Source organism: Salmo salar, chromosome 27 (genome assembly GCF_965601325.2).
Source record: "Salmo salar chromosome 27, fSalSal1, whole genome shotgun sequence".
Lineage (NCBI taxonomy): Eukaryota > Metazoa > Chordata > Actinopteri > Salmoniformes > Salmonidae > Salmo > Salmo salar.
The window spans coordinates 34,247,501-34,260,226 of record NC_138317.1 but is presented as its reverse complement, the minus strand read 5'-3'; the positions used below and the strand labels follow the sequence as shown (position 1 = coordinate 34,260,226).

The 12,726-nt window shown below is 42.7% G+C and overlaps 1 protein-coding gene across 5 annotated transcripts in view; it reads left to right on the top strand.

Moving 5' to 3' along the window:
• elmo1 (engulfment and cell motility 1 (ced-12 homolog, C. elegans)) overlaps nt 1–12,726 on the top strand; it is a 178,936-nt gene that overhangs the window by 66,033 nt on the left and 100,177 nt on the right. For 2 of the 5 annotated variants that reach the window (XM_014178476.3, XM_014178477.3), the window contains exons 7-15: nt 1,191–1,226; nt 3,062–3,161; nt 3,485–3,636; nt 4,835–4,913; nt 7,486–7,527; nt 7,976–8,026; nt 8,232–8,354; nt 9,078–9,206; nt 12,236–12,340. In XM_014178476.3, coding sequence (XP_014033951.1) covers nt 1,191–1,226; nt 3,062–3,161; nt 3,485–3,636; nt 4,835–4,913; nt 7,486–7,527; nt 7,976–8,026; nt 8,232–8,354; nt 9,078–9,206; nt 12,236–12,340 — 817 coding nt within the window. 5 annotated transcript variants of the gene reach the window in all.

Below are 12,726 nucleotides of genomic sequence, written 5' to 3'. Positions count from 1 at the left end.
GTCTAACTCACACACACACACACACACACACACACACACACACACACACACACACACACACACACACACACACGCACACCTGGGTAATGTGTTCTATTGTCTAACTCACACACACACACACCCCCCCACCTGGGTAATGTGTTCTATTGTCTCACACACACACACACACACACACCTGGGCAATGTGTTCTATTGTCTAACTCACACACACACACACACACGCACACCCACCTGGGTCATGTGTTATATTGTCTAACTCACACACACACACACCCACCTGGGCAATGTGTTCTATTGTCTAACACACACACATACACACACACACACTTGGGCAATGTGTTGTATTGTCTAACTCACACACACACACACACACACACCTGGGCAATGTGTTGTATTGTCTAACACACACACACACACCTGGGCAATGTGTTGTATTGTCTAACACACACACATCTGGGCAATGTGTTGTATTGTCTAACTCACACACACACACCTGGGCAATGTGTTCTATTGTCTAACACACACACACACCTGGGCAATGTGTTCTATTGTCTAACACACACACATACACACCTGGGCAATGTGTTCTATTGTCTAACACACACACACACACACACACACACACACACACACACACACACACACACACCTGGGCAATGTGTTCTATTGTCTAACTCACACACACACACACACACGCACACCCACCTGGGTCATGTGTTATATTGTCTAACTCACACACACACACACACACCTGGGCAATGTGTTCTATTGTCTAACACACACACATACACACACACACACTTGGGCAATGTGTTGTATTGTCTAACTCACACACACACACACACACACACACACACACACACACACCTGGGCAATGTGTTGTATTGTCTAACACACACACACCTGGGCAATGTGTTGTATTGTCTAACACACACACATCTGGGCAATGTGTTGTATTGTCTAACTCACACACACACACCTGGGCAATGTGTTCTATTGTCTAACACACACACACACACACACAAACACACACGCCTGGGCAATGTGTTCTATTGTCTAACACACACACATACACACCTGGGCAATGTGTTCTATTGTCTAACTGTAACCTCTCTTCACTATGACTTGAGCTCCTTCTTCCGTGGTCATTGTGTTCTCACCTGACACCAAAGTTTCTTAAATCTTTTCAGACGCTATCAGAAACTACAGAAGATAATGAAGCCATGGTAAGCCCTCCCTTTCCCTTCCCCTCCCCAGTCAGATACCCTGGCTGGCTTTGTACTCTTCCCTCTAATCTACCCGGGAACCGAGTCTGCATGATTAAAACTCAGGCCCTGGTGCTTCTATTAAACTAATGGGAAACAACATGGCTGCCGTCGCCATCGCTGGCTTTCATCTTCAAATCAAACTTGTTAATTTTGTTTATCTCTGGCTATGTTCCAAATGGCACCTTGTTCCCGATATACTGCACTACTTTTAGTGAATAGTGTGCCATTTGGAACGCATGTTCTGTGTTCCATGTAACTGAAACATCTTTCTTCTCTTATTGTGGTTTTGGGCAATTTGAGGTTCAAAGGGAACTAAAGCTACAGTCTCTTGTTTCACGTGGGATGTTGTTTTTTAAGAGCACCATGACAACGATCCATAAAGAAACCCACAGTCCAAATTCAGAGATTCTTCTTCTTGGATTCTTGGTGCTCCTCCTAAACTTATAACAATGGTGTTCGGGGGTGTATTCACTAGTAACCAAACAGAAACTAAACGGTCTGAAACAGGGAGGTACCTACCTGAACTTGTCCGATATAAAAACACTAGTTTTAATTGCAAAATGTTATTTTATTTTATTTTTGCTACATTTTGCACTAATTAATACATCCCCAGGTGTTGAACTTTTAATGTTGGGTGGTGGTGGTGGGTGGTCATTGATGTCTCACGGCCGTCCTTTACATGAATATTCTGGAGTTCACTGAATCATGTCATTATATTAACATGATCATTTCACACATCACGTAACTGCCCACTGTCATGTGAAAATGCTTACTCACCCCAGTCTAACTGTGGACTGGGTACTACTAATGCATTATTACTAATGGGTGTGTCTGAGATGTGAGCCATTATGTTGTCTGTTCTGTTATTAACCCAGTGTGTTAATTGGTTTTCCCTCTGTTGCCAAGCCTGTGAGGGGCCTGGTCCTGCCAGTGTCTTATTAACCAAATATTTATGTTAGAATGGGTTTACCTATTTCAGTAAATTTTTTATGCCTTAGTAAAACAAAATCTAATTGTATGTGTTGATTAAATGTGTTTGTACATATGAAGTTACATATGACGTGTTTTAGTTTTCTTTAAACTTTGAAGATTACTTTCAAGTCATGCATTGGAGACTATTGGCCAACTTTATTAAATTACGAAGCACTAATAAAATCGGACTGCAGGGAGCAGTATTTACAATATTTCCCACATATCAAGAGGTGTAGGTCACTGAGTTATATTTCAGGTTTATGACATGACTGTAATCACAGTTACGTAATTCAGAAAATGTAAAAAAAAACAGCATTTATTTGACATGGTCTTCCTGTCATTTGTATAGTTCTGTGAGATTTATGTAGGTGAATCATATTCCTGTGAACTTCTATCGGAGGGATTGAACATAATAGATTGAAACACGTTGCATTCAGATCATTGGATAATTATCTTCCAGGAAGTAGCCTCGCTCGGCCCTACTGTGATGTTGACTCGTCTCTACTAACGTCGATGTAATTGCATGAGAATGATTAATGAATGAGTGCTCTGTGGCTCTGCTGCCTTGTGCTTTCTGGCTCTCTGGCGCCTCCTGTTGTTCCCGAAGGACTGAGTCATCTGTCTGCCCCATCAGGGACCGCAGTCCCGCTCCTCACCTTTCTGTGCCTTCAGCATACCTGGCTGTGGCTTCTCTGTCCTTTCCCTTCCTCTCTCCTCTCCCTGAGACCAAGGCTTTTGGCTGCTTTGCGCCATGCCGCTGTACGTGTGTGTCTGCGTCAGTGGCAGAGATGTTTCTATTGGCTGTTGTTGTTGTGTTCCAGTTTTGGCGACTTATTGTCGTTCACGCTGACGGCGTTTGTGGAGCTCATGGACCACGGCATCGTCTCCTGGGATACCTTCTCTGTTGCCTTCATCAAGAAGGTGCCCGTCTGCTCACAAACTGTTTATAACATTGTAAACAGGTTTAACTGTTTTTTTTAACATGTCCATGAAAACTGTCCTTGAGACGTCTAATAGATGGTTTAGACATTGTGGCTAAAGGAGGATTTTCTATTGTGTTTGTAAACGTTCTATAAATATATGAGGTAGAGCTCCCATAACCTCTTCATAATTATACCTATGGTTTTATTCAAGCCGTCTATGTATTAGGTAGAGCTCCCATAACATCTGCATAATTATACCTATGGTTTTATTCAGGCTGTCTGTCTTGAATTCAGTTAAACCACCCCTCCTATCTGTTACAGATTGCAGGTTATGTGAACAAGTCAGCCATGGACATGGCTGTGCTGCAGCGGTCTCTGGCCATCCTGGAGTCCATGGTGCTCAACAGTCAGGACCTCTACCAGAAGGTGGCGCAAGAGATCACAATCGGACAGCTTATACCCCATCTGCAGGGGTGAGAGAGAGCCGCACAGTCACCTATGTTATGTACCACAGATATATACGTTGTCCCTAACTGCAGATCTATGATCCGATTACCGTAAAACACTAACCTATAGCAAAATGTTACTAAATACATTGTGGCCTTATCAAGTGTCTCAGAGTAGGAGTGCTGAACTACTATCAGGTCCCCACATGTCCATATAACCTTTTACTTTATGATTTAAAAGGCAAGACTGATCCTAGATCATCACTCCTACTCTTAGAAGCTTGATACAATATCTCTATTGATTTAATTAACTTAAACTCTCCAGTGTCCATGATTGGGAAGTACTCTTAAAACTTTGGGATTGGTGTCCCGTCCACGGGACTGGTTGAGCTAATGTAGGCTAATTACCATGAGGTTGTAAGTAACGAGAACATTTTCCAGGACATAGACATATCTGATATTGGCAGTGGACTGCACTGTCCAATTTACAGTAGCTATTACAGTGAAATAATACCATGCTATTGTTTGAGGAGAGTGCACAGTTTTGAACATGAAAAATTATGAATAAACAAATTAAGCACATTTGGGCAGTCTTGATACAAAATCTTTAACAGAAACACAATGGTTCATTGAATCAGTCTAAAACTTTGCACATACACTGCTGCCATCTAGCGGCCATAATCTAAATCACACCTGGGCTGGAGTAATACATTATGGCCTTTCTCTTGCATTTTAAAGACGATGGTACCAAAAAAATACTAAATAACAGTTGTTTTTTTCTTTGTATTAACTTTTACCAGATCTATTGTGTTATGTTCTACTACATTCTTTCACATTTACACAAACTTCAAAGTGTTTCCTTTCAAATGGTACCAAGAATATGCATATCCTTGCTTCAGGGCCTGAGCTACAGGTAGTTAGATTTGAGTGTCATTTTAGGCAAAAATTGAACAAAAAGGGGCGGATCCTTTTAACAGAAAGACCAGGGAAGTAAAGTAACCCATTTGAGAAACATGGCAGATAAATACAATGGATGCGTCCCAAGTGGCACCCTATTCCCTATATAGTGAACTACTTTTGACCAGGACCCATAGTGCACTACTTTTGACCAGAGTTCTATGTAGGGAATAGGGTGCCATTTGGGAAGCATCCAACAGTATCCCTGTACCTGTAGTGTGTGATTGGTTCTGAACAGCATGGTTCTGTGTTATCCATCTAATGACAGGACTGATCAGGACATTCAGACATACACCATCGCTGTGATTAACGCCTTGTTCCTCAAGGCCCCGGAAGACAAGAGACAGGTAGGTTACACACAATCAGATATATATATATATATCTATCTATATGTACAGTATATACATACATACATACATACATACATACATACATACATACATACAGTACCAGTCAAACGTTTGGACACACCTACTCATTCAGGGATTTTTCTTTAGTTTTACTATTTTCCACATTGTAGAATAATAGTGAAGACATCAACAATATGAAATAACATATGGAATCATGTAGTAACCAAAAAAGTGTTAAACAAATCAAAATATATTTGAGATTCTTCAGTAGCCACCCTTTGCCTTGACAGCTTTGCGCACTCTTGGCATTCTCTCAACCAGCTTCATGAGGTAGTCACCTGGAATGCATTTCAATTAACAGGTGTGCCTTGTTAAAAGTTAATTTGTGCAACTTCTTTCCTTCTTAATGCATTTGAGCCAATCAGTTGTGTTGTGACAAGGTAGGGGTGGTTTACAGAAGATAGCCCTATTTGGTAAAATACCATGTCAATATAATGGCAAGAACAGCTCAAATAAGCAAAGAGAAACGACATGAAGGTCAGTCAATCCGGAAAATGTCAACAACTTTGAAAGTTTCTTCAAGTGCAGTCACAAAAACCATCAAGCGCTATGATGAAACTGGCTCTCATAAGGACTGCCACAGGAAGACCCAGTTACCTCTGCTGCAGAGGATACGTTCATTAGATTTAACTGCACCTCTGATTGCAGTCCAAAGAAATGCTTCACAGAGTTCAAATAACAGACACATCTCAACATCAACTGTTCAGAGGAGACTGTGTGAATCAGGCCTTCATGGTCAAATTGCTGCAAAGAAAAGGACACCAATAATAAGAAGAGACTTGCTTGGGCCAAGAAACACGAGCAATGGACATTAGACCGGGAGAAATCTTTCCTTTGGTCTGAGTCCAAATTTGAGATTTTTGGTTCCAACCGCCGTGTCTTTGTGAGACGCAGAGTAGGTGAACGGATGACCTCTGCATGTGTGGTTCCCACCGTGAAGCATGGAGGAGGGTTAAGGTTAGAATTGGTGTTGGGGTTAGAATTAGGTTTAGGATTAAAGTTAGGGAAAATAAGATTTTGAATGGGACTGAATTGTGTCCCCATAAGGTTAGTTGTACAAGACTGTGGGTGTATGTACATTATAGTCTTAAGTTTTGTGTTTGCATGTTTTTGTTCGTTCTAGTGTCACGTGTGGTGTTTCCCTGTCTGTTCGTATCCTTGTGTGCCCCTGTCGTCCTTGCCTTAAACGGTGCAGTAATACGTCTCCGTATGGGGCGATCACTGTCCCCCTATACTTCTCTCCTGAATATCGATGAGCATCATAACACTGCCTAGCCAAGCAGGACCCCTGTCCTCTCTATCTGGGTCCCAAATGGCACCCTATTCCCTATGTAGTGCACTACTTTTGACCAAAGTCCTATGGGCCCTGGTAGAAAGTTGTGTGCTATGAAGGGACTAGGATCACACACTCTCTCATCTCTCTCAGCGCCGATGACGTCACCCACCTTTCTGCTCCGTGAGCTTGCCTATTACACACTGGGCTCTGAGCCAATCAGACGAAGCCTAGCTGTTATCAGAAATGGGTCCACCCAATAGAGTGGAACGGTGTTAAAGATGCCTGATATACACTCATCTCCCTTCCTTTGCAGCACATTAGGTGGAAGATAAAAAATTATCCATGCTCACTTTAGTTTAACATTTTATCGTTTAATATTTTTCCACAAAGTGTTGACGTGTATTGAGCAATGGTGCGCCTTTCTTGCAGCTATAGACTACTGAAGGAACTGGTAACTCTAACAACTAATGAATATGCATTTATAAGTGATTCATAGACTATTAATAAATACTATTTCATTTTGTTAACGTTTAGAAACATGTATCAGCATTATAAGTCTTACAAGGTATTATCATTTATAAGATTTGCAAACATTTACAATAATTTCTAAACACTTGTAAGCATTTATAAAGGGTTATTCATCAATCCGATCAAAGTGTTACTAAGGAAGTAGACGCTGAGGTCTATTGTTGCAGGTGTAAACCACTCCAGCAGCATACTTTTTTAGACCACGTGTCAAACTCATTCCACGGAGGGCCGCTTGTGTCTGTGGGTTTTCACTCCTCCTTTGTACTTGATTAAATAATTCAGGTCTCTAATTAGTAAGGAACTCCCCTCATCTGGTTGTCTAGGTCTTAATTGAAAGGAAAAAACTAAATTGCAGCCAATCTGAATGGAATGAGTTTGACCCTGTTTTAGACTGACTACTACATACATGACCTGTCTGTGTTGTAAGTTATAGAGGAAGGTCAGCAAATGCTAAACTAGAGCATCATTTCACTAGAGGGGTGAGAGACTTAAACAGCAGTTGGCCACAAGTTAATGGGAACCAAAAGGTTTGGCTTAGTGTTTTTAATTGTCAAGTCTCTTAATTTTGCTGACAGTCTGCCTTGTTACAAAAGTTGCTGCCTGCACCACTAACTGAAATATACCTTCCTGCCTCTTTTCTGTCTCGAATCACCCTCTTCTTTTTTGCCTCTGACTCTTCTTTCCTCACTGCACTCGTAATGGTAGTTTGATGAGAGCAGTGTGAACATCCTTGATTGTCCTCTGACAGTAAGTGTACTTTGATTAGCGACCTTCTGTAGCATCTCTAGCAGATTAAGTGTGTCATTAAAATGGCCCGGCCTTATATCAACCACCACCTGGCTGTGAAGTCTAGCTCATCCAGCGTAGACTCAGAGACACTTTATAGTCTCGAGAAGTTCATGGTGTCTCAGCGAAGAACATTGATATTTTGTGCACATAATCCACTTTTATTCTGATATAGAGCTTCCTGAAAGAACAATTTGTTTTCTGTCTAAGGGTATGTACATCATAATGTAGCTGTGTGCTCACTTTTTCCCTCTCTCTCTCCCTCTCTCACATTCTCTCTTCCTTTCTGTCATTCTCTCTTTTTACTTATCCTGTTCTCTATCCTCTCTCTCCCTTTCTTTCTTGCTCTTCTTTTCTCTTTCTCCCTTTTTCCCTCCCTCTGTGTCCATTTCTCTGTCTGTCTGTGTAGGAGATGGCCCACATTCTAGCCCAGAAGCAGCTGCGTTCCATCATACTAAGTGTAAGTGTTTCCAGTAATCCCCTCCATCTGTACCTCTCCTCTGCATCACTTGTTTCTCACTCTCTGTCTCTCTCTCTTGTCTCTCTGTTGCTCGTTCTCTCCCTTTAATTGCCCCCATCTCCTTTAATCTCTTTTCTCTCTTCACTCTCTATATCCCTGTTTATTTATTTCCTTTCCTCTTTCTTCTTCTCCCTCTCTCCTCTAGAACGTGATCCGGAGCCCTAAGCCAATCAATGATGAGATGGCCCACCAGCTGTACGTGCTGCAGGTTCTGACCTTTAACCTCTTAGAGGACCGCATGATGACCAAGATGGACCCTCAGGACCAGGTACAGTAGGCCTCTCAACTCGATGTCCCTCGAGAGCTGTTGGCCACATAGGCCTTATCAAGTAGTATTTACCAGTGAAATATCCACAAATGAATAAAAAAAATTGTTCCAAGCACCCTTTTATAGGTTTTCCCAAGAGTATAAGAGTTTAGCACATTCTCTCTCTACCTGAGAATAATCAGTGAAATGTGGAAGTACTATGTAAGGATAGTACTATGTAAGGATAGAATAATGCCTATGTCATGTAATGATTTGCCAATTTTGATGTATATCGAACATTAGGAACACCTTCCTCATATTGAGAACAGCCTCAATGCGTCGCGGCATGCACTCTACAAGGTGTCAAGTGTTCCACAGAGATGCTGGCCATGTTGACTCCAATACTTCCCACAGTTGTCTCAAGTTGACAGGATGTTCTTTGGGTAGTGGACCATTCTTGACCCTGTTCATACTCTGTTCAAAGGCACTTAAGTCTTTTGTCTTGCTCATTCACCCTCTGAATGGCACACATACACAATCCATGTCTCAATTGTCTCCAGGCTTAAAAATCCTTCTTTAACCTGTCTCCTCCCCTTCATCGACAGTGATTGAAGTGGATGTAACAGGTGACATCAATAAGGGATCATAGCATTCACCTGGTCAGTCTATGTCATGGAAAGAGTTGTTAATGTTTTGTATACTCAGTGTATGTCTTAATGTTTTTGTCCTCTTATATCTGCCTAGGCCCAAAGAGACATCATCTTTGAGCTGCGCAGGATTGCGTTTGACGTGGAATGTGAGCCGAACAACAGTGGCAGCATCGAGAAGAGGAAGTCCATGTACACCCGTGACTACAAGAAACTAGGTTTCATTGTAAGTCATACGCGCGCGCGCGCGCGCACACACACACAACCGCGACTGGGCTTCAAGAAACTAGGTTTCATCTTGTCATGTCATTCTTAACAGTCGTAACCTTCTTGGATCTGCAGAAACCCCAGCCTTGCTCATTATTCAGTACTACACAACTTGGTTTAATCATTTATTTACTAGTTAACTAAATAATAACACAGAATACGCAAACACACTTCCATGAGACAATGTATGGTGGCTTATACACAACGAATGAAGAGGGGCAGGGAGGAGAGAGAGAGAGAGAGAAAAAGGACACTTATCGTGGATACATTCTAGGACTGTCCTCACATTAATCATATACCTTGCACATGAACCGTCGCCCATTTGATTTAAGAAATCATGAATGTATTTACGTGTTGAATGCCGCTCACCGTTTCTCTGTCGGAACTAGCCCTCCTTCTGAAGAATGTTGGTTTGGTCTTTCAGTGTCACGTTTGTAAGGCTCTTTGTGTCCAAAAGGGGGTATCCCGCCCTTTTTGATCTTCTTACATCTCTTCACTCTTGATGATGCTCATAGGGTGATGGTTAGCCAGCCGTGTCGGCAGTTCCCCTCTGGGATGAGACTAGGAGCATACAGTGATTTGAGACTCGTAGCAGGATGGGCTGGTTTGCATTGTAGTATGTTCGCTTTCCTCGATATCTAGCAGCTAATCAGCCGTACCAGTGATTTGTCTGGGAAGTGAGCTTCTAGCTTACACCTCGTGTTGATTATTCAGGATTCAGACCACTTTACATGCACAGTAGCAAGCAGGCAATATTCTGGTCTGATATGTTCATTTTTAGCCAGTCCTTTTAAGCACTCTGGTCGAAAAGGGCCGTTCCATCACACTGACACACTCTTCTGACCTCACTCGGGGCGTGGCTAGTTACTGTGCAAAGTATTCTCAAAAACAATGATCTTATTAGAAAACTGAAATCACATTTTTATCCTCACAACATATTGAATGAAAGCTTGACAGATACAGGGAGTATCCTTTCCAAGTTACAGTATTTGGTCCATACAGTTTTTAATAACATCACAAAATGAAAAACAATATGACATTAGTTTTCTACATCTACCCACTGACCATTCCCCACATCCTTCTGTTAAAAATATTGTTCCAATATTAACTTTTTGGACCTTTAGAGTTTTGGGTGGGCAAAAGTCTCTCTAGACAAAGGCATTCCTTTGGTTGATACTAAAGGGTAGAGAGAGAGTTCTCTCCTGCTTAAATGTACGACCGGGTGTGGAGATGTTAAAACCCTCACAGTTCCCTCCTCCCCCCTTTGCGGTTGGGAGAGGGTCTGGTTATTGTCAGCCATTGCCAAGCTTATCTGACCCATTGTGATCCTCACAGGGCAGTCATGACACTGCATCCCCAAAACTTCAGCTGTTGGACTAACTAGATTAGTTTTGGTCTCGGTACAGAAGACCCATAGGCAAGACATGTTCCTCAGTAGTGGAGCTCTTTCCCTAAACTAGTAGAAAGAGGACTGGGACACTGTCAGATAAGGGGATGACATGGCAGCTGAATCCAGCCCTGTGTGTCTGTGACGTGATAACACAACTATGCAGAAACTCACATTCTTCAGGAACACTCAAACCTTCTGGCTCTAAAGCTTCACAGGACCACAGCCATGTCAAACAGTACACACACACACACACACACACACACACACACACACACACACACACCAGAAGACTACAGCTATGCCCCCGGGGACTGTTGTTAATTGGTTTAGAAGATGACACGATGCACTCTGTGCTCCATCTGTGTCTGAGAGGAGGGAGGAGGTACTGTGGACTCCATATTGTAGACTGTTGTTGTGTAGAGTGTTGTTGTGTTGTTGATGTCTATATATGAGAGAACGAGAAAGAATTAGGCCGCTACCCGCTAATTATCAAAATCCAGAAAATAGACGTTAAATTCTACAACCACCTAAAAGGAAGCGATTCCCAAACCTTCCATCACCTACAGAGAGATGAACCTGGAGAAGAGTCCCCTATGCAAGCTGGTCCTGGGGCTCTGCTCACAAACACAAACAGAGCCCCAGGACAGCAACACAATTAGACCCAACCAAATCACGAGAAAACAAAAAGATAATTACTTGACACAGTGGCATAATACCTGAGGGGGAGGGGGAGGTTTCTCTCCCCCCTCTCTCTTTCTCCTATCTCTACCTCCCCTCTCTCTCTGGGTGTGTAGTGTCTGAGATGTAGCATATTGCTGTCATATCCATGGTGAGGGGGAACTAAGCCCTTCATTTCCTCTCTAAGTCCCTGAGCCGTTAGGGGCTATGCGGCTTGCTAAGACCCCAGTGTGCTGCCCTAAGATAAGGCCTGACTTCATTTCCTCCAGTGGTTCGGAAAACCCCTGAAAATATCTCTCCTTACTTTACATGCTTGTACACACACACTTGCGCACATGCAAGCACGAACACATGAAAGCATGCGCGCGTACACACACAAACGTGGGCACGTTTTCACACACAGTTTTAAGGGGATTGTCTGGTAACGTTGATCTAGTGCTGTATTTAGAGTGCAGTAGTCTGAGAGAGTGTATTAGTCTCCTAGGTAGAGCTAGCGTGTGGATCATCTAGAGAAAGTGGGTTTAGTTGGACTTTTGCTTCAAATGTGGTGAAGGTTATGTAAAAGGGTGTGGTTCTTCCATTCTGTCTGTGAAGCTGATGGTGGTCAGGAACAATTACATAGCTGGATCTCTGCGACCCCCTCCATGTCTACCTCTCTTCTTTCTTTCCCCTCTCATTCTATCTCCTCTCCTTCATTCACTCAGACATGGTACAGTGCTAATGGAGATAGTCTACCAATCAACCTTGTCTTATTTAGTGTTCTGACTCATCCTGGTCTTGTTCAAACATGTTTGTCTGATGACTTACCTCCTCGCTCTCACTCTCTTGATCTCGCGCTCTCTCTTGTGCTCTCTCTCTTTTGCTCGCTCTTTATCTCTCTCTGCCTCCCTGTCTCTCACTTTCTGTTTCTCTCTCATCAGAACCATGTGAACCCTGCTATGGACTTCACTCAGATTCCTCCTGGGATGCTGGCTCTGGATAACATGCTGTACTTCGCCAGACACCACCAGGATGCCTACATCAGGGTTAGTAGCTCACTCACTCACTCACTCACTCACTCACTCACTCACTCACTCACTCACTCACTCACTCTCTGCCTAAACTGTCTCTATCCCTCCCTGGTCCGTCTCTCACTCCTAGATTCCCTGGGCTCTGTCCAGGCAGTCTCTCTGATGAAACACCATGCCAATATGTAGCCTTGGAACTGAGTCAACCCAATACTTTGGCATATGGCTACGTTTAACAAATCTACACATTCACTGGTGAGAAAAGAATCCTGGCCATTTTTTTTGGTCCGTTTCCTAGTTCCAGTGACAAACAAAATACATTTTATACTAGGACGCAACTTAATCAAGTCAAGTTTATGTATTAATCCTGAATTAATTTAACTCAGCCTAAACTGTGGGCAGGT